Source organism: Girardinichthys multiradiatus, chromosome 15 (genome assembly GCF_021462225.1).
Source record: "Girardinichthys multiradiatus isolate DD_20200921_A chromosome 15, DD_fGirMul_XY1, whole genome shotgun sequence".
In the NCBI taxonomy this organism is placed as follows: Eukaryota; Metazoa; Chordata; class Actinopteri; order Cyprinodontiformes; family Goodeidae; genus Girardinichthys; species Girardinichthys multiradiatus.
The window spans coordinates 24,950,301-24,973,057 of record NC_061808.1 but is presented as its reverse complement, the minus strand read 5'-3'; the positions used below and the strand labels follow the sequence as shown (position 1 = coordinate 24,973,057).

Here is a 22,757-nt window from a genome sequence, read left to right as displayed (position 1 = left end):
TATGTGGAAAGACTTTGAAAACACAAGTTATTCATTCAATCCGACTGAATTTGAGCTATTTTGCAAAGACAAATGGGCAAAAATGTCAGCTCTCTGGTGATAAACTGTTTAGAGATTATTTATTTATGAAAATGTTGAAAACCATGCAACCTTTCCTCCAATTTCACATGTATGAACCACCTTCTGTTCGTGTGTCACATAAAATCTCAAAGAAATCATTGAATCTTTTGGTTGTTGCATGACAAAATGTGGAAAGGTTCAACGGTTGTTTGAATAAGTTTGCTAGGCAATGTATTGGTGTGTATATTAAAAAATCTGGGTCTGCATATGAAGATCATAATGGTCATCATAAATTTCAGAGAGAATAATCCCAAAGAATCATTGGTGTTTGCATATATTTTATTCACAAAAATACATACATGCCTCACTGATTATAAATTATTCATGGCATTTGTGTTTACAAACGGTTACATAATAAGTTTAAATACACATAAAGTCTTCTGTATTCTGTAATTTACTTACATTGTCCAAACCTCACATAAGAACAGGTAGGTTTTAAAGACTGAGTTGACTTTGGTCCAAAACAAACAGCAGCCAGGATCAAAGAATGGAAATTTTTCTTTGATAAATAGTGAAGAGAAGTTTCCAGAAGAAGAACTGCCTTCTGGTGGGATGACTGCAGGAAGGTAGCTATGTACAGAGGATGAAAATGTTGATCTCACTTTTTCATCAATAAAGATTTATCTTCTTTTGAGAGGATTAGCACCTGGAAAGACAAAATACAAGTAAATGAATTCAAATTTGTATAAATTGTATGATCATTTCCTTTGTTCCCATATTTCAACTGAATTTCAGATTCCGACCTATTTTGAACAGCTGGTGTTGATTTACAACACTTTTGATTTACCATTTGATGCCTAAAAATATATTTAGTTAATGTACAGAGCAACCTAAACACGAAATGAAACTCTGGCCATAATAAGTGTAGTATTTTGCTTTCTGTGCAACTCTGAAAGTCTTAAAATCTTTTTCGCCACTAAGAAAAAAAAAGTTAAGCTGTTCATTTTCATTTTAATTCCGGAGCATCTTCGAGCAGAAACTCCAAGAAGAAAAATCTTAGTTTGTTGAACTTTTTCACATTTTTTTAATTAGTAAACAGAGTTCAGCTGTGTGTAACTTAATTTGAATATAAATACCGCTCTGTGAAAGCCTCAGAGGTTTGTTAGAGAATATCAGTGAACACAAAGCATTACAGTGAGCTAGGAATACAGCCAACAGGTCAGGCATTAAGCTGCTGCTGAGAAGTTTAAAACAGCACAAAGTTTTAAAAAGTATTCAAGAGGTACTGTTCTATCCATCATCTGAAAATGGAAAGGGTATGGCTCAACTGCAAACCTACCAAGACATGACCGTCTACTGAAAATTACAGGCCGGGCAAGGTGTGTGTTAATCAGAGAAGCATCCAATAAGCCCATGGTAACTCTGGAGGAGCTACAGAGATCCACAGCTTAGGTGAAAGAATGTGTTGACAGCACATCTACTCAGTGTGTTCTCAACCAAACCTGACTTTATGGAAGAGAGGTAAGCGGAACCCTTTGTTAAAAAAATAAACCATAAGTCCTGATTGCAGTTTGCCACAAGTCATGTAGGGGACGCAATAAACATATAAAAGGTGCTCTGGTCAGATGAGACCACAACTGAACTTTCAACCAGGCAAATGTGGTCTCTAAGGGACCACTAACACTGCATATTAGCCTGAACACACCACACCCACAGGGAAACAAAGTGGTAGTAGCATCATGCTGTGGGGATACATTTCTTCAGCAGTGACAGGGAAACCAGTCAGATTTGATAGGAAGATAGATGGAGGCGGTGGCTGTTCTTGCATAAATGGAACCCATGATGAGTACCTCCTTCCTCCGCCCTTTAACCTTTGGGGTATCAAAGCCTATAAAACAGTCTCTGTGTTCTCAGCAGCAGGTAGGGGTCACCAACGTCTTATTGACTGTTATGAAATCCACTGTTTTCATCTATTACACAGAATCTTTCGAAAATACATTAAAGTTTGTAGTTATCATGTGAGAAAATGTGAAAAGGTTTAAGGGGCATGAATACTTTTGCAAGACACTGTTTGTTGCCTAAAGCATGTTTTAACACTTTATGTTCAAAGCAAATTCTCTCTAAAGCTCATTTAAGTGGATGGATCATGAAAAAACAGAGGAGACAACAAATATTTTTCTTGGGAATGTCAGGATCTGTCTGTGTTAGGTTTTTGTGGTTGTTTACTTTCTGTTCAGCCAGGTTCTTCGTTCAGTTCACGTTTATTAGATTCCTTCTGTTTAGTTTTGTTACTATTTCCTTGTAGATCTGGTTCCCCTGTGTTAATGTCCTTTAATTTATCTCATTGTGTACTTGCTTCAGTTCATTTAGATGTGTTCTGTTCACTCTCTGCTCATTTTGTGTTTATTAGTCACTTATCCTCAGTTCTCCTGCATCCCTGGTCACCAGCTGTTTCATATCCCTCCTGATTAGTTCCTCTCTCAGTTCATTGGTTCGTACTCCACTTCCCTCAGCATTTAAGCTCTCTGGTTTTCATTGTTTGTCACTGGTTCCTACTGTTTGCTGCCCTGATGTTATCCAGTCTGTATTTCCAGTCTAAGATCTACCCAGTAAGCCTGAATTTATTTATTTATAAAACTAACCATCATTCCTCACCTTGTGGCCTTCCACCTTTGTCTGCATCCCATACTCCAACTATATGACAGGGAACCTAAAAGGTTGTTGAATACAACAGTACCCTGTCAGTAACCTGAAGCCCAAAATGTGCAGCTTCTATGCAAAGTGATTCAGAAAATGTAGGTCTTTTGTTGCTGTGTTCTCCTTTTTGAAGCAGAAGAGTTGGTGACACCCTGCAGGCAGTGCCGCAGGCTGTTGACCCAGAATCCTCAAATTCCCTCTTGTTCCCCAAAAATAAAAATCTCTGATAGTGACACTACAGCCATAGATAATATATACCACTGAAAGAGACCACTAAAACATTCCAAAAAAAAAAAAACGCTGCCATTTGATCAAGACAAAAAACTTAATAATAATGATTACAGTGTGCCCTGGGCGAGCCTCTACTTCTTTGCCCTTTGTACAGTACACAATACTGAGTGGACAAAAATGAGAGACCTTGTGATTTCTGATAGGGAGTTAAGGTTTCATTAGATGCAGACTGAGTTTTAAAGAATCTCTGCTCATTGCAGAATTTTTCCTTTTAGGTTTTGCTGGTCTGGGTAGGTTAGATTTTGAACTAGAGCCGATCCAGCACAGTGAAGACCTAACTTAGCTTAAACAGGATCTAGCTGCCAACATCATTTGCCAGCTGAGGTGTACAGCTATGTTTTTTTTTTTTACAGTGGTTACATGCTGCTTCTTCACCTGGGGGGTCATTTTCTTTTGATTTTAAAACTACAATTAATTTACCAGCAAATTTCATGCAATATAGAATGTAAAAACAGTGATTGCTTTTTTTGTAACAGTGCTGACATTTGTCAGGGTTTACGGCTTTGTCTTAGTGTCTTTGTTAAATAGTTTCTTCTGCTTAATATGAGTTTTATTTTTTAGATTCTGTTTTCACAAGTGTATTACCTCTTGTTTTTTTTTTTTAATGAAGCACTTCCTGTTTGTGGTTAAGATTACTTCCTCTCTTCTGGTTTCACCCGTATTCTGTTTCCTCCCCCAACAAGACTAAAATCTGCAGCGACCCATATGGACAAGTCAAATGTCTTCTGGAGAAAACTTTTAGTCAGACCAGGCAGAAATTGAGCTATTTAGCCACAATGACGAGATGAAGCTTTCAAGCCAAAGAATGCTGTACTAACTGTCAAGCATAGCAGTGGCAGCATCATGGTGTGGGACTGCTCTGATGCAAGTGGCAATGGTGCATTGCAGAAGGGGGATGAAATGATGAAGATATAGGACCACCTCCAAATTCTCCAACTTCACATCAACCTAAACCTGGTTTTGGTTTAGAGTCGACCAAGGGCGTAACTTTGGGGGAGGGGGGGTGTTAAGTTCTCTGCCTAGTTGTTTATTTATTTACTTTTGTAAAAGGAGTCAGGCTAATTTTGCGTTCTGGTTTTAGAAATTCATTCCAATGCTTTTTCTGTGATTTACCTAACATTCCTGTTTTCTTTGTATTACTCTGCAGGGTTTCTGTTCAAAATCAGTTCAGCAATGAATAAAAAGCTTACTTTTACTTCATCTTTTTTCTAACAGAACCAAATATTTAACATTTTTAGAGCACCTTCATAGTCATGAATGCCGCATTGTGGTGTTCCACAAAGCTTCACAATAATTTGACTTGGTATTAATTTTTTATTAGTTGTTTAAGTGAAGGATGAAGATTAACAGTTTATAACTGATGCAACAAAACATTTGGCTGAAGCAGATAAAGACACATTTTGTGATATTTAGAAAATACTTTCTCTTCAGTCCAACCGACTAAAGTTGTTCTTAAACTCAGAGAAACTATGTTTACTGTGGCTCAAATAAATGTGCTTATTTTCTCATCTATGTAAGTTAATTGTTTAAATTTTACTCTCTCACTCTCTCTCCCACATCTGAGTTTCCATTGTCATAATTTCTAACATTTCTAAAAAGAAAACAGCTATAAAATTGATTTTCTTAGATTTTAATGGAATGGTAACCCTGTAAAACCACATTTATTTCTTTTATTTATGCAGTGAGCTATCCTAATATTTCATTAAAATATGTTCCTCCTTTCATGAACCTTTGGACTAAAGATCAGCTATTTTTCACATCATGATGCAGATCCAGCTAGAAGTTCACAGAGAGGGTTCCTACTGTTTTCTATCACTGCCAGGCCATTTAACTTGACCTGTAAACTCAGGTGAAAGTCTCTCATCATGACCCTGATGATGCTCATTAGTGAACCTCCACCTCATGTCTTGCTGGTTGAATATGTGATTAGCGCTACATTACAATTAGCCCATTCTGAGTCAGCTCTCAGGTTTAACACTAACTTCAGTCTGGGTTAAGCCGCTCTGCTTCCACCTGTTCCCTGATAAATGCAGCTTTAAAGGCGCACATGCTGAGAAAGTGCCTGTGTGTGAGCACCACAAAGGAGACAAATCAGTCTTACTTTTCACAGCTTCTGCTTGTCCTTTCTGCGGTTTCTCCTTGGAGGTCTGTCCCTGCTATGCAGGAAGAGAAAACTATATTTAAGATACCGATGAGAGCAAATCCTAAAGATAAAATGTTTTTTTACTGACCGTGTATTATTTTGATATGTTTCTTTCAGCCTAAAAAGGAGAACAACTTTAGTATCACAGATTTATAAAAATGGACACGCTTCTGTCACGTTTAACATTGGTCTACCTCTCTCCACATTCCTGATGCTCCACAAACGTGAGGTTCACGTACAGACTCGACCGATTCACCTACAGAAACAAGGGGAAAGGGGCAAGGTTAAATAGATGGCTGGATGTTTCGTGTATTTTTTGGTCTTTCCTCACCTCTAAGGTGATGTTGCGTTTATTGGTAGGATAGCACTCCTTAGCCTCATCAGTACAGCAGCCAGAGCAGCGAAACAGTGGGACACAAGAAGGTATGTAGATGTGCTCCACACCATCAGGGAACTCCCCCTCCACATTCACAAGCTGCTCAATCGGTCGGCACATACTCTTGTTTTGCACCTCCATGAATCTCATGGCTACATAAAAAGGGTGCAATGTAAAAGTCGGGAAACACTTTGGATCAAATATAGAATAGAACAGTTATGTTTTTCTAATTACATATATACATTGTAAAACTGACTATTAACAAGGTAGTAAATACAAAGAGTAGTCAAACAATAAATTAGTGTTTAAATTAGATTTAAAAGTTGAAATTACAAAACTGTACTAAGGTAGAACAGAAAATAAGAAGAACGATGTGTCATTCTTACCCTTTGGGCTTTTATTCCCTTGAAGGTTTAACATCTAATAAAAAAAAAAACATAAACAACAACAAAATAATTTTACCAAAAAATACACACTTTTTCTTTCTTTCTATTTCTGCGAACTAGTATAAGGATTAGGGCACAAATACATAACAGTCGCATAGCTCCCTCTAGCGGTGGTAAGATAATGATGCTCTAAATTTCATTCAAAGAAAAAAATGCATAGATGATCAACAATTTTGTTTTGGATAGGAAATTGGATAGGTATCTATCAAAAGATAACGTAATGTAAAAGGAGCATAAATTTAGAAAAAAATATAATGTATCTGCTATTATTTACATTGCATTTAAAAAAAGATTAAAAGATACTTTAAACATAAATCTGCAAGTGATAATTTTGGGAATGAGTGTCCACTGAAGGGCAGTAAAGAAATGTAACTATCTGACAATTAAAGGCACTTGGATTTTTTGTTTGTTCAACCATAAGATAGTTTATAATCAAGTCACAATTTTCTCCTATAATTGCTACGTTCAGGGACCACTCAGGAACTTGGACGATGACATTAATATGTTTCTGATTATTTAGGAACTGACGCAACAGAGCCCCACCAGCTGCATGCAACAGCTGCACTCATTATTAAAACAGATGTTATACATGGCTCTACGTTTTTGTCACAATGAGCTCCACAGCATGCTTTACCTAAATAATGCAAAATACATGCATCAATCTAGAAAATCCTAAATACTAAGACTAATAGTTGCTTTAGCCATTTTTCCTTTGTGGACCGATTTGGAAAGGATCCAGTTCTGTAAATGTAATTATCAGCCCTCATTACTGTCCAAACCTTGAGCATTGTTGCAGAGATCTGGAGAACCAGAAAGCCTAAGTGGGGAATTTATGTCAAGAAAAAGGGGACTCAAATTTCTGAATATCTGGAACATTAAACCTGTGTTGAAACTTCTCTATTTCTTCTGGTTCAGTCAGAATTATGTTTATTAACATGTAAAAAATTAAGATGAAAGAATCCCACTAATAGTTGAGTTGCATTTACTATTTGACATCAAAATAGAGTTATGTCAATTCGGGACCAATGTGACATGATTCATAGAGCCTGGCGCATTGATAAGCAACATAAATAAATTAACCTTTTACTGCAGTAGCATGAATTCAAATTGAAAATTTTAGAATGTGTCGAACCTTAATTTAAGTGCATTTATACAATTGGCGAAAAAAAATCCATGTTAAAAAAAATAAAGCTTTTAACAAAGTCCTCACTGGAACGATTATTGTTACCCCTTAATATCTGTTTATGTTCTACCATCACAAGCATAAATATGCATTACTGGAACTTTAAATGGTCAAATGAGACTAAGATGGAGCCTTTTGGCAACAAACAGTCCAGCCAAATTTGCCATGAAACAACAGATAAATATGTGGAAAATCGCCTCCTGCCCACTGGTAAGCATGGTGGTACATCTGTGATGCTGTGGGCTTAAAGTATAGACTCTTATGATATCAAAAAACATAACTGTTAAAGGAAAACGTTTGTACTGCACATAAAGTTTCTAAAATAATTTGAAAATGTAATAGTAGCATAAAATAAGAAATGAGTGGGCTGGTAATCCTTAACAAGTAAAAAAGCAAAAACTCTTACCTGCACAGGAACCGGTAGCAGAAGAACCAGGAGGAAACACATTATGTCACTGAGGCTTTGCATGCTTGAAGAGGATGAGTTTACCCTGTCTTCTCTTCCAGATGGTCAGAAAGAAATGAAAACGTAAAACAAATGGGGCGAGGAGCAGCTGGAAACTGGAGACGTACCATTGCACGGCAAGAGGGATTATATGAGCAGCCAGTGATTAAGTGGAAAGCACTGTCAGAATTCAAGAGAAATTTCACTTACATCATCTTCCATTTACTTACTCATGAATCTTGGTTTTTTGTAACTACTACAGTGTGAGACTAGCACAGCCCCTTGCAAAGCTATTCACATCCCTTAGACTTTTTCAGATTTTGTTTTTATTGTTTGTTTGATTCTAATATATTTAATTGAAAATGTATGTGACAACACAAATTAATGCATAATTCTGCAATGAAAGGCATGTCATTGCATTGCAGAACCATTTTTAACTGCCATTAAAGCTGTGTGTGTTTGGGGTATGTCTCTACCAGCTTTCAACATTAGAGGATGGTGATTTTGTCCATTCTTCTTTGCAAAATAACTAGAGTTCAGTAAGATTAGACGGAGGCTGTCTGTGAACATTGATTTTAAAATCTTGGTGCAGGCTTTCAATTGGATTTAATTGTGGCTTTTGACTGGCCCATTCTAAACTATCCCATGTGGCTCCGGCTTTTAGTTTAGTGTAGTTGTCCTGCTGGAAGGTGAACTTTCACCCCATCCTCAAGTCTTTTGTAGCTTCCAACACGTTGTCTTTCAGGATTGCTCTTTATTTGGCTCAATCCATGTTTCTGCCAACTTTAACTTACCTGTCCCCACTGAAGAAAAGCATCCCCACAGACTGATGCTGCCATCACCATGTTTCGACATGGGGATGGTATGTTCAGGGTGATATGCGGTGTTAGATTTTCTATCAAACATACGTTTTGCATGTGAGTTCAAAGTTTAACTTTGGTCTCATCTGACCAGAGGACCTGCTTCCACAGGTTTACTGCATTCCCTACATGGCTTGTGGCAAACTGCAAACTGGACGTCTTGTGGCTTTCTTTCAACAAAGGCTTTTTCTCGGCACTATTTCATTAAGGACAGATTTGTAGAGTATGCAACTTGACTGTGGCTCAAAGGACAAGTGGTCACCTCGCACATGTTGAAGGCAATGAACTTCAAGGCGTCTATTGATTCTATGGATTGGTGTACGTATGTCCGAACATTGTGAGTGCAGATGGGTGAATGTGACTTGTAGTATATGTTCACTCATGTCCTCCTAAAATCTTATGAGGCCTTCATTGTACAGGTATATTTATACTGAGGTTAAATTACATATATTATTCATTATATGACTTCTGAAGTGAAGTGGTTCTGCTGGATTTCATTTAAGGGTATCAGAGTAAAGGGGACTGCATAGAAATACACACCACTCTTTTCAGGTTTTTATTGGGAGTTTTTTTTAAACCATTTGCTACATTGTTTAAACCTCATACAATTTCAGTGAAATACACATGTTTGAGGTTGCAACACGACAAATGTGAACATGAATCACTACTTTTACACCCACAGCAATAGAAATGCATCACAGTTTTCTTTTCCAGTTCAAGTCTGTTCAGACTTCTCCAAGCTTATAAATTGTCATGGCGTGGGCATTTCGATTAAATCAGCACCTAACAATTTTCAGACTGTCTACCAGTCTGACAGAGTTTGCAATAATCACCTCATCCAAAAAAGACAACTGCAGATGGTATGCTTTGTGTAACTGACAGAATATGAACATGGTTTGAAACCATTAAAACAGACTTAAGGAGCTCTTTGTTTGGAGCTTGTAAACTAATCCTGGATTGCAGGATCAGGCTCCACATCTTATTAGTTGAAACATTTCACCTCAATAGCGTTGTTTTCATGATCTGAACTTCTGGCTGTTGCATGATCGATACAGATGCTACGGGAATGATCAGAATGTTCCTCAAACCCCCATCTTCTTCTGTCTTTGACATGTTTATATGCAGTCATGTGTATGAGATAACAGAGTGCGTGACTGTCTAGATTTATTGTATGGTTTGTGTGACTGTACAGTTTCCATCCCTGCTGTCTACAGAGGGAGCGAACCCAGCCTTGTCAAACGCATTGTTTCCTCTTTCAGCATGGCAGGGACCACCAGCACTAAGCTGCTTTCACATTTTTCAAGGACAAGCTCAGACGTCTTTGGTGAGTAAATGTTGTTTACTGGATAACTGGCCTGAATTTTTATTACACTCAGTCTCTCTAAAGGAGAAGACAAAGATGGAAGCAGCCTGCCATCTGATCACAAATCACTATTAATTTTGATGTTGGGCCAAATAAGCATCCATTACAGAAGATCTACGGCGCATGAGATTGTAAATGACCATAAAAAATGTCATTTCATTGTGTTCAAGTATTCACAGCCCTTGAACCTAACATTAATCAGAGAAACTGCTAAGAGGCACTCAGGTGGTCAAATGAGACCAAAACTGAACTTTTTGGGCAACATGTAATCTGTGTGTGGTGGAAGACTAACACTGCACATCATTCTGAAAACAACATTCTTCCAGTGAAGCATGGCAGTGGCAGCATAATGCCACGGGGATGCTTTTCTTTAGCAGGAAAGGGGAAGCTGATAAGAGCTGAAGGGAAGATGGACAGAGCTAAATGGAGGGCTATCCTGGAAGAAAAACATGTTGGAGGCTGCAAAAGATTGGAGAGTTAGACTGAGGTTCATCCTAAACATGAGGCCAATGGAACGTCTTGTAATGGTATAGTCAAAGTCCAGAATTAAATCTGAGAATATGTGGCAAAAATTAAAATTGCTGGTCAGATGTTCTCAATCCAATCTGATGGAGCTTGAGGTATTTTGAAAAAAAACAAATTGGCAAAAATTACAGTGTTACAGAGCTGGTAGATGCACGCCCTAACAAACCTGCAGCTGTAATTTCAGGACAAGATGGTTCTCTGGCTACTGATTCAGAACTTCTGAATACAAATGCGTAGCATGGCTGTCAGATCCGTGCAAACAATTCATCCTTTTCCTTCCACCTCACCATTATGCACTACTAGTTGGCCTGTCATGCAAAATCTCAATACACTGACGTCTGTGGCTGTAATGTGACAAAATGTAGAAAAGTTCAAGGGATCTGAAAACTATTGCAAGGCCTTATATTATTTGGAAACAAAAGACAACAATAACATCTTTAATGAGAATAATGAAACTCCAGTCTTAAAAACTACTTTATCATTCCTCAGCCACATGACAGGGAATCCCCTTCCTGACATCCAGGTTGGACAAACAGAGGACAGACGGACAGCTGCTGCTTCCTGTCTCTGGGAACCTTACTGAGGATCAGGTCCCAGTTCCAGTTGCAGGAGTGTGGGGCTGCCCTCATCTGGAGCAGCAGGAGGGACTGGACTGCTGTAAATGTGAACAAGGTCATAGCTGAAAAAAAAAACCTCACAGGCCGGACATTAAACATAACACTGAGACGGTTTGGTGAAGAATTACATACACGCCACACTTTCTGACTGAGAGGCAAATAGGGTCCTAATCAGAAATACTTACTTTGGTGCTCTGCTAATTGTTTTTACGGCCGATGTTAAATCCCCAAACTATCAAAATTCCCACACTTTCAGCTGCTGCAGGTGCATTGTGGGTTATACTACTGGTTCCCAAGCCCACAGTAGCGAGACGTAGCAGAGCCGACTGATTTATGAGACCCAAAAGACCAAACAGATGCAACTCTGTTCATGAAGGCAGAGATTAACTCAACAGGGCAATAATGGCTGTGCAGACGGCGTCACACCCCTACATTATACAGCATCTTTCACATTTTTCACATACATAATTACACTGCTGTTACTTACACAGCCAGGACTTTGTTTTTTTTTTTAAATGCTGAATCTGGTCACACACTTAAAATTGACACAAAGCGAGTTACAAAATCCAGTACCTCTCACAGAGAGAATACTTTGAGCAAAAGATGTGTTATGGAAAGGCACCTTACATTTGCCATCTGAGGCTGCTTTAGTGGAACTCCAGTTTATTTCTAAAGTCGCTTAGAGGTTTGGGTGCAAGTCCATTGAGACATTTGAAAATACTGAATCTACCTAAAATATTGCAGTGATTAAATCTGATTGGCTTTTGGTGCAAAACCTTCAAGGCCTGATTGAAAAGACTATCCAGTGGTTTGAGAGCAGTTTTGTGAGTCTGTGATCAGACAGTAGCTCCATAAGACAGGTCTGACAGAATCATTAAACATCAATCGAAGGTCAAGAATTTCTTCTTTCTTTTTTGAAGAAGTTAACGTTGGATCTAACAGTTTTGCGTTTTTTTGTTTTTTTTTTGTGAGTAGTGTATATAAAGAATCTACTGACACTGAATATACATTTGAGGCGTACAGTGAAAAAAGCTAAATGAAATCTTGGAGGTATTTTACCCAAAAGTTGAAGATTGTAACTTTTTATGACGCAAACTACAACATGTTTAAAACAAACCAGTCTCAAAAGATAGAGTCCAAATTTCAGAAGCACTTCAGCGGGAGGAGTCGTCATGAGGGACTGATCAACCAATCAGAAGCAGACTCGGGGTAACCTGGGGGCTATGTCACCATAGACAACCAATAAACAATGGATTCCACTATCTTCCTAAAAGACATTTTCAGACGTTAGAGAGGCTTTTCTGAGTTCTTAAAATGTCAACAAGCTATCACAGTAGGCAAAATATCTCACATTTTAACAATTTAAAACATCATCACGTTATCATCCAGGGAATTAATAATGTTGATACGTACAGTTGATTATGGATTATTTGAAACCTTTCTGAATAAGCAAATTAAAATTTATAAAACTGAACAGTAACCTTAACAGGTTGCATTCAAATTAACTAGACTTCTGCTCCTATGAGGTTATTTTGAAGGGACTTGAAGCAGTTAAAGTAGGTTAACTTTCCAATGACTGTAGACATTGCTGCTTACAACACCAATGTTTTTGCATTCTTTTTAATCACGTTTCATCCTGAGGATAAATGAGATAATCCTTAATTATAGTGTTCAGAATGTAATACAGAATTGCTTTTCTGATACGTGGTTATTGCCACTTACATTTAGACCTCAAAGATTTAACTAAGAATGAAATTACTTTTTATGTCTTTTCATCACTCTGAGGGAAAATAAGCTTTTTCTTGGTTAAAATGTTTGGCGTTCTTTAATCTAACAGTTTATTAGGCCCTCACAATTTTAAGAGTCAAACTGTTTTATAACACCAATATGACTCAAATGTTACATAACATCTTGTGAAAGAGCAGTAGACTTTTCTGGAAGGTCAGTGGCAAGGTATGGTGTTATGCTTTATTATATTTAGTCTCTTAGTAGTAGTGAATATCTGGCCCGTTTGAATACATAACCTTTGGGTCATGAACACTCAGTATCATTACTTTAAAAGAATGCGATTAATAGCTTGCTCGTTTGATTACCAACCATCCGTGGACTATTCAAGGTGATATCCAGAAGTAAATCCCTACAATCAGAAAATAAGGTTTAGGTTTTGTTTTATGAAAGACTGATTCGTAGATGAAAAAATTAAAATCAAATCCAGATTAGACTCAATTCTGAACATTTATTTGTAGCTGTGATGGTTTACAGAGTTATTTTCATAGGAATGTTTTAAATAGCCCAAAACACACACACAAACATATTATCACTTAAATAAGTGAATTTCACCTCTTGTCAAGAGTGTCTAAATCGTGTGATTGAATTCAACATCTAATCCGCCTAATGCTAACACATTTGTGTGCGTATCTAAATTTTAAACCATCTAGATTATTTAATTAGGAGGATAAAATGATCCAATTTACGCAGAACCTCTTAGGTTTGAGGAAATAATGACAAACCACCTCCAACAGCTAACTATAATAATAAATAAGTGCAAAATCTTTATTCGTAATATCCATGGGTATTGACAGTCACAGTGAAATTTCTGCACTCCAACAGACATAACGTTACTTAAGCAACTCTGTTTTTAAAAACAAAAGATGACTAAGTCACCATCTTGATCATTTCTGCTTAATTCAGCTGAATTTTTGTTTGAGTCACTTTTTCAGTAAAGTTGATGCAAATCTTGAATGAGTGTGAAGATACACGTACATCATGTTCCTGCGTAATGTGACTGCAGACCTGTTGGCATTTAAAATTTCAACACAGTATATGCTTCTGCAAGTCATTAGGTAATTTCTGGTGCTGTCTATATTTTTTCATGCATGATGTACAGGTCCTTCTCAAAATGTTAGCATATTGTGATAAAGTTCATTATTTTCCATAATGTCATGATGAAAATTTAACATTCATATATTTTAGATTCATTGCACACTAACTGAAATATTTCAGGTCTTTTATTGTCTTAATATGGATGATTTTGGCATACAGCTCATGAAAACCCAAAATTCCTATCTCACAAAATTAGCATATCATTAAAAGGGTCTCTAAACGAGCTATGAACCTAATCATCTGAATCAACGAGTTAACTCTAAACACCTGCAAAAGATTCCTGAGGCCTTTAAAACTCCCAGCCTGGTTCATCACTCAAAACCCCAATCATGGGTAAGACTGCCGACCTGACTGCTGTCCAGAAGGCCACTATTGACACCCTCAAGCAAGAGGGTAAGACACAGAAAGACATTTCTGAACGAATAGGCTGTTCCCAGAGTGCTGTATCAAGGCACCTCAGTGGGAAGTCTGTGGGAAGGAAAAAGTTTGGCAGAAAACGCTGCACAACGAGAAGAGGTGACCGGACCCTGAGGAAGATTGTGGAGAAGGGCCGATTCCAGACCTTGGGGGACCTGCGGAAGCAGTGGACTGAGTCTGGAGTAGAAACATCCAGAGCCACCGTGCACAGGCGTGTGCAGGAAATGGGCTACAGGTGCCGCATTCCCCAGACCTGGGCTACAGAGAAGCAGCACTGGACTGTTGCTCAGTGGTCCAAAGTACTTTTTTCGGATGAAAGCAAATTCTGCATGTCATTCGGAAATCAAGGTGCCAGAGTCTGGAGGAAGACTGGGGAGAAGGAAATGCCAAAATGCCAGAAGTCCAGTGTCAAGTACCCACAGTCAGTGATGGTCTGGGGTGCCGTGTCAGCTGCTGGTGTTGGTCCACTGTGTTTTATCAAGGGCAGGGTCAATGCAGCTAGCTATCAGGAGATTTTGGAGCACTTCCTGCTTCCATCTGCTGAAAAGCTTTATGGAGATGAAGATTTCATTTTTCAGCACGACCTGGCACCTGCTCACAGTGCCAATACCACTGGTAAATGGTTTACTGACCATGGTATCACTGTGCTCAATTGGCCTGCCAACTCTCCTGACCTGAACCCCATAGAGAATCTGTGGGATATTGTGAAGAGAACATTGAGAGACTCAAGACCCAACACTCTGGATGAGCTAAAGGTCGCTATCGAAGCATCCTGGGCCTCCATAAGACCTCAGCAGTGCCACAGGCTGATTGCCTCCATGCCACGCCGCATTGAAGCAGTCATTTCTGCAAAAGGATTCCCGACCAAGTATTGAGTGCATAACTGTACATGATTATTTGAAGGTTGACGTTTTTTGTATTAAAAACACTTTTCTTTTATTGGTCGGATGAAATATGCTAATTTTGTGAGATAGGAATTTTGGGTTTTCATGAGCTGTATGCCACAATCATCCGTATTAAGACAATAAAAGACCTGAAATATTTCAGTTAGTGTGCAATGAATCTAAAATATATGAATGTAAAATTTTCATCATGACATTATGGAAAATAATGAACTTTATCACAATATGCTAATATTTTGAGAAGGACCTGTATTAACATCGTACTCTACCTACTCGTTCAGCAAAGTACTGTAGGGATTTCATTATGGTGAGAATTCGTCCATATTACACATGCAAACAAGGAGAACATGAATACATATTTTTAGTCTTTAATATTACATAGCTGACATTCAAATGGCTGTTTGTGAAGTCAACATGTTATTCTGAAAAAGCATGGAGATGTTATGTAAAAGGTTACTGAACTGTTCTGTGATAAACTAGCTGACTTTGTTTTACTTTTCCATAGAGTAAGCTCTCTTCATCAGTGGAGGAGGGGTCTTCCCTGCTTCATAGAAAGACTCAGGAGGAGGGGAGCTCAAGCAGCACCAGTCTGGGATGCGTCCAGTCTGGTTGTAGTAGTCCCGGGACACTGACCTGCTGCCTAGAATATCCTGAAGGGCCCCAAAAATGGCACCTGAGGGGACAAGAGAAATGCAAAATGAGAGAAAAGCTTTAAAATGGAAAAAAATTTTTTCCACAAGGTCACTTTTTAAATCTGCTCACTCAGAGGGTCAGCAGTTAAGCAGGTAATAACAAAAATGCTTCAAGTGAATCTTATAGAGCACCTCCGAGCCATGCGGTGCAGTTGGGCTTTGCAGGTGGGGAGTGGATGCGGAAGTTCTTGCTAGCCAGCACGTTGCTATACTTTGGTTTCTCCACCAGGAGGCGTATCTCAGCCAGCAGGCGATGCAGGAAGCCGGGAAGCATGGCTGTGCCTCCGATCACCACCAGGTTCTCGGAAAGCACTTTACGAGTGTCAATAGGGCACTGAGGACAAAAACAATTTCCACAGGTCAAACACAAACTTTTTAAAGATTAATAAAATAAAAAGGTACAAAGTACAACATATTCATTTGCTATTTGTACTTAGTGAATGACAGTGACCTTCACAAGAGCATCGAGGATCAGAGACGCCACACTTTTCTCTTCATTGTCCTGCTCAAACAGGATCTCCATCACTGAGTCCCTACAAGACCGGACAAAATAACTTGGAAAACTAAAACGGCACAGTCCAGACACTAAATGTTCTTCAGTTAGAAATACCAGAGAAAATGCTTAACTCGTTACTAAACAGAAAAACTCAAACCCACTGAAAAGATCTCAAGACTACCTAATAGACCCTTTGACATGCAGGATTTTCTCTCCATCCAGAGGATAATCAACATCTGGAGGCGGGGCCGGACGCTGTAAAGACAAACAAGTTGCGGAGATTTCAGCACAACCTTAAAGCATGAATGCTGGTCATTTATCCCATTTGCCTTTAAGTGTTGTTTGGGTTTTGGTCTTTTTGTATCCAACTTTTCTGTGGTACCAAAAGAAGCCATAACAAGATGTTTGGTCCAAACCATGGATCTTGTGCCTCCTTTATAGTAATATTCTATATTCAATTCATCATCTACAGAAAGGAAATGTGGGTAAATGTCTCGAACAAAATAATATGCAGTGGCAAGAAATTAGTTAATTTGATTTGATGAATTTATCCTACTTCATAAGAGCGGGTGGCCCGAAAGGGAATAAGAACCACAATTAATGGTAACAGGGTCTAACACAAAGTGTTCAGAAGATAATATTCAAATAAAAACGTATATAAAATCTGAGTATTTACCTCTATAATTTACAAGAATACCAGCCAGACAGAAAGAACGGGTTAAAATTACGATCTGGTGAAGGGGTCAAATGAAATGGTACCTTGCTAACCCAAACCTTTGATTCGCACAATTTATAGCAACCAGCAGAGCAAATATCCCACTAACCTCTGCTGTACCATCCAAGTTAAATTTGGCCGCCTGGACCTTGAGGCCTCTCTGCAGGTCGCTGACAAAACATGTTCTGACTGCAAGTAGCAGAACAGGAAACATAAATCAAGACAATAAATCAGTGAATATCAACAATCTATTGAGACATCTGAACCAAGGCATTACCTGCACGTTAGACCATATATTAAACCCATGAGAAACGACCACTAAGTAGAAACGTTTTAATATTTATCGGATCAGTTGTTCTATATAATCCACCCAATGATAGAGTTACACCAGTAGCTTTAGCTTATTGTTGAGTTAGACATTTAAAGTTATGTGACTTTCATTCTGCTTGTTGTTACTGAAATATTGTGTCTCATTCATCGTTAACAAAATGAATGCTGCATTTGGTTGCAATCAGTTCATGATCTTCATTGAGCAACTGAAGAAAGTGCTAATTTAACTCACCCTTTATGTCCTCCACCGTTTCTTCTGGGATAGTTCCTGAGGAAAACATTGCTTCATTTGTTTTAAAAGGTATCACTAAATTAGAACCATGATGCTAAAATCACTTGATGCAAGAATATAAACCGACACTGCTGCAAAGAACCATCCATTATAACTGCTTGGTGTTACATTTAATTAGGATTCAACTGGTTTCTAATCTGTTTTAGCAGCTGTGACTGCTGTTATATTCTACATTACTGTTGGATCTCAGAGTATGTGCCAGTCTTTATTCTTATAACTAGAAAATGATCATTAAATTCATACCAGTCCTGCTGTGCTTTCTGCTAAGACTTAGTCAGTGATTCAATCTGCTGTTTGTTTTTAATTACTGATCTGAATTACCAATGGCAGCTGGCACGCTCTGCCCAGTGGTGGTGTCTGTGTCTACGGTGCACTGCTCCGCAAGAAATCCATCTAATTCTCTATAACAAGAAAACACAATGAAAGAACAAATTATGCCATTTTAAATGAACAGACAGGCATTACCTCTACAGTGAAGTGAGCGGAAAATAAAATATTAACGGGCTAAGAAATCGCAATGAGGTATTTACTTATGAATGGCTTTCCCTCCAAGAGGCAAAGCCTCCCAGGCTGGCAGGATCGGAGTACACTCATAAATCTGATGTAGCAAAGTGAAGGTGGCAATCAGGAAAATACCAAAAATACATCCTGATTACAACTTTTCAAATAACACCAGTAGAGCACTGTAGAACCTTATGTACTAAAGAAGCTGAGAGAAGAAAATAGGATTAATTTTAACCCCCACGTTTACGATAAAAATACCAACATAAGCAGAATATTGTTTAATGTTAAACTTAAATTACCTATTTAATAACATAAAGTTATAAACAACAAGTTAGAAAGAACTGCGTTACAAAGTATGTTTGTTACCACAAAAACTATTGGATAGAAGTATTACTTAACACAACAAGACAGCCAGAGACTGCATATCTCCTCCACCCAACGTAGGGTCACTGACACCGTAGATTTCCACGTGGCAAAGTGAGCTACTCCAATTCAGTGAAAGAACAACAAAGCTTCAGTTCTATGCTTTCTGGAGTTTTTATATTTGATTTCTTACCACTAGCACTTGGATTCACATTTATATCACTATTAGTTCAAAACTAACAAATCTGTTAGCACCTTATTGAACCAGTAGAGCTCCAGCTATAATTTGGTGTAAGTTTTAAATCTCTAGCTTTATTTGTTTCCTTACACTAACACATTTTCTATTGCCCCCATATTTTTCCACATTCATCACCCAATCTGGAATTCTGCTGCGATCATCAAGAAGCTTTGCCGTACGATAGAACATATGATTATGTTTTAACTTAATTATGGTGGAAATAGATGGAAAAGTGTTAAAGTTGGCCCTATCCCATAATGGTGAAGAATCCTTTAAAAAAACTCCAACCAAAATTAAATGGATCCCTCCGTTGGCTAAGACACAATTCTGGTAAATAAATTCCTTAGAATTCACATGCACCTTTTTCAGTAAAGTTGCTAACACACACACACACACACACATCCGTGTTTTACTACCTTTATGAGGACTTTTCGGTTACTTCCATTGACTTCCATTCATTTTCCTTGATTTTTAGTGCCTAACCCTGACCTTAAACCTAACCCTAACCAGTTAATACCTAACCCTAACCCTAACAATAACTCAATTCATACCCTAGTCCTAAACCTAACCCCTGTCCCAAGAACGGAATTTGAAAAAGTGAGGACCAGAAAAATGTCTTTGACTTTGTCAAAATGTCCTCACTTTGCGATAAAAATACAAAAAATGGTTCTCACTCAGCAACAAGTACAAGAACACACACACACTTGAAAAAAAACCAGAACTGAATAATGGAGTCAAGTCTTAAAGCATTATGAACCAAAAACAATAGAAATATTTTTGCGTTTAAAGCTCCAGCAATGGCTGCTTCAGTTTTCAGAGTACCATGTATCTACTATAATGCATCAAGCCTCTAAAGGGATAGTTTGGGATTTTTAAAGTGAACATCTATTAACATCATATCTACAATTTAACTATATTGGCGTCTCCATTTGCTATCAATCCATATTAGTTGTTTCAGGAGGTTTAAGCTAAGCTAGACTGAAAGGGGGTCATAAGCGTCTTGAAACAACTCCAATCGGAACAATGCCATTAACCTTTAAACCATCGTCATATTTACAATGTGAGGTTATTTACAGTTAAATCGATGATTATTTAATAACACATGTACCCAAGAATGAAACATGTAAAACATTTACGGTCAGAGTAACTATCTGGTATAATAGACAAAAACATACCGTGGTTTTAGATTACTCTGCCTTGCTTTTAAATCAGAGTTATACTGGCCTGGACTGATTTGTAAGTTCAGTTCTAACAATATGTTTCAATACAGAAACATCCCAGGAGATGCAATGCCACCTACATCAATTTCTGTGGAAATAATTGCCGGTTTTTACAAAAATAAGCGTCGAATGTAACCGTTTAAAAGTTTATCAAAGAACACCTTTGAATAAACTGCTTTACTTTTTAAGATTGGTGGTGTTTAAGACCATAAAAGTCCGTTTTAGTTTTGGCAACTCTTTATTAGTCGTAAGCTTGAGCCTCCAAGACAAGCTCATCTGGATTCATATCCAATGATCTACTGTAGGAAAGACACGAACTGCTACTAACCTCCTAACAGAAACTTACATTAGATATCGTATATGTTCCCTTTAAATTATTTGCATAACACCACATTAAAGTCCTGCCACTTATTTTTTTTGGGGGGGGGGGGGTTATTAAACACAACCAATATGTAAAGGATACAGGCAGCACCAGTGTCTCTGTGTATCCACAGTCCATCACTAGTGCAGAGTTGATGCCTAAAGTCATGATGGCCATGAGGTGATTGGGAGCAAACAGCACAGACGGCACCTGGAATAAAATAAAATAAAATAAATTAACATAGATTTAGAGCCAAAGAGTTCAACCTGAATCCAAACGTTTGTCTTTTAGAAGCATCAGATAAGTTCTTATATCATTCATTACAACTGAGCTTGTATTGTTTTGTGAAGCAGTGGATAAAACAATTAGGTTTACTATTTCTGGTCTAACATTAGTCAAGAAGAGTATCATCCCCAGTAACCCGTACACCAAACATGATCAGTGGTTGTCCTTTATCACAGTTTCTCTTTCTTGCAGTACCTCAAACTGTTTGAAGAAGACCTTGGTGAGGGTCTCCCTGAAGTGGGATGGGCAAAGGATGGACTCGATGATCACCACTCTTCTGTCGCGAGGGTTCACCAACAGGTGCCTGATCAGGGATACATTCTAGCTTGATTAGGCTGCATTACTCAGTTATGTATGTATGTTATGGATCATTGATGGGAATGATCTGTGATGTTTGGTTACTGCAACTATACAACAGTTCTGTAACAACGATACTCATTACAGAGAAAAAGAAAACATCACCTGAAGTACAATATGTGGATAAATTCTTTGAGGATGGCATAAAGCTCTTCTGTGTTGATGTTGTACTGGACCACTTTGGTGGCCTGAATGAGACACCACATACAATTAGGACACATATAATGCTATCCCACACACTGCTTACTTACAACAAATCATAAGTTACCTGTTGCTGCCCCGGTTTCCGGATCTCGCTCGGAATTATGAACCTGGGCCCCGTTTCCCCTGCAAAGCCGCATCTACAAGGAACAGACTCCTTCAGCAGAGCTGGCATCTATGACAGATCTGGTAAGATCTACAACCAAGCCTCATCAGTTTCAATACGGGTGCAGAGTGAGGCTTTTGGTGCACAAAGGAGCACACATTTTTTGCCACCCATGGCAAAGATGTGAAAAAAGCCCTAAAATACCAGTTGCGATAGTAGAATCTCACACTGAAAATTTCAGAAAGATCTGTACACTACCTTAACCTATTGGGATTTTTTAAAGTAATGCAGAAAATTATTCTTACTTAATTAAAACAACTTCATCATATAAAGAAAACTGATCAAGAACAAGGAAATCACTAAAAAGTGTTCAGCTATTTATAGATTAGCAGTGGGCCTCTGTGTCCAATGTTGTGGGACGGACAAAGGAAATCATTATTTGAAAGAGAAGTCATCTTGATCTTCATGTGACTTGAAGTCAGTTTCTCTATACCTAAATATGTACAGTTGTCTTAACAAAACCCAAACAATAAGAGTAGGACACTATTTGGCAACATAGTTACAATCAAATAGATGGCATTTAGAATTGTTTTGCTTTCATCGTACTTATAATTCAACGTAGCCTAGCTAAAAAGCACAGTTATAGCTAACCTAGCATTAGCTATTAGGCTTAGCATGTAAGAGACACCCACCACCTTGTTATCTTGAATGAATATAGTCCAATGTCAGAATTAACCACTAACGGTCAATTTTTACCTATCTGTCATACGCCGTAATAAACACACAAGCAAAAACTGAAATAAACAAAGCCTACGTGTTAGCATGCTAACCTGGTAGCGGTAGCATGATGTGATAGCAACTCATACTCACTTTGTGTATGCCGCTCCCAAATCAATCACAATCGCTGTCTTCTCTCCTCCACTTCCCAGCCCATCAAATATTGGCATTTTACTATTTTATTGGTGAAAATGGTTTTAGTAATTAACTGCGACAGTCACGACTTTGCATTGTATATTTAAAAGCTACGAGTTTCTTCCTCTTGACCAGGGCTGCTTCTTCAAAGACGGGAGGGATAGTTGGGAAAATCCAAATGAGAAGACAGAAACTTAGCAACATGTAAGAGAGAGGCAAATTTTCCGTCCAGTAATTTCAGATTAAACAAGACTTAAATTAGCATCGTTAAATTTATAAAGCCGCGTCTAAACAAACGGGTTTACTGCAGATTTAAACTCACAATGCAAAGTCTGATTGAATCATCTCTAGTTTCCTTGAAGCACTGAAACGCAGTTGTTGTCCTGGCAACGACCCTCTTCTACACGAATTCCGCAAAAAAGAAAAACAAAAAACAAAAACAGTGCTGTTGATTTATTTTTCCTGATTATAATGACA

The 22,757-nt window shown here is 38.1% G+C and overlaps 2 protein-coding genes across 3 annotated transcripts; both read right to left on the bottom strand.

Moving 5' to 3' along the window:
- Positions 1-385: 385 nt before the first annotated feature.
- Positions 386-7,759, bottom strand: pgfa (placental growth factor a). 2 transcript variants are annotated; one of them, XM_047388692.1, is made up of 7 exons: positions 7,603-7,759; positions 5,954-5,987; positions 5,523-5,719; positions 5,386-5,447; positions 5,280-5,309; positions 5,150-5,204; positions 386-766 (listed from the first exon to the last, which is right to left on the bottom strand). In XM_047388692.1, the coding sequence occupies exons 1-6, from the start codon at positions 7,663-7,665 to the stop codon at positions 5,153-5,155; spliced, it is 438 nt and encodes a 145-aa protein (XP_047244648.1). In that variant the 5' UTR covers positions 7,666-7,759; the 3' UTR covers positions 386-766; positions 5,150-5,152. The 2 variants fall into 2 exon arrangements, with proteins under 2 accessions (XP_047244648.1, XP_047244649.1); XM_047388693.1 differs by having other exon boundaries at positions 5,150-5,201.
- Positions 7,760-15,560: 7,801 nt separating this feature from the next.
- Positions 15,561-22,608, bottom strand: actr10 (actin related protein 10). Its single transcript, XM_047388957.1, has 13 exons — positions 22,239-22,608; positions 21,330-21,402; positions 21,167-21,249; positions 20,900-21,008; positions 20,522-20,629; positions 18,264-18,331; positions 18,055-18,134; positions 17,674-17,709; positions 17,221-17,300; positions 16,578-16,651; positions 16,352-16,433; positions 16,033-16,234; positions 15,561-15,881 (listed from the first exon to the last, which is right to left on the bottom strand). Exons 1-13 carry the CDS (start codon positions 22,313-22,315, stop codon positions 15,700-15,702), a joined length of 1,254 nt encoding a protein of 417 aa, XP_047244913.1. The 5' UTR covers positions 22,316-22,608; the 3' UTR covers positions 15,561-15,699.
- Between the last annotated feature and the right edge of the window lie 149 nt (positions 22,609-22,757).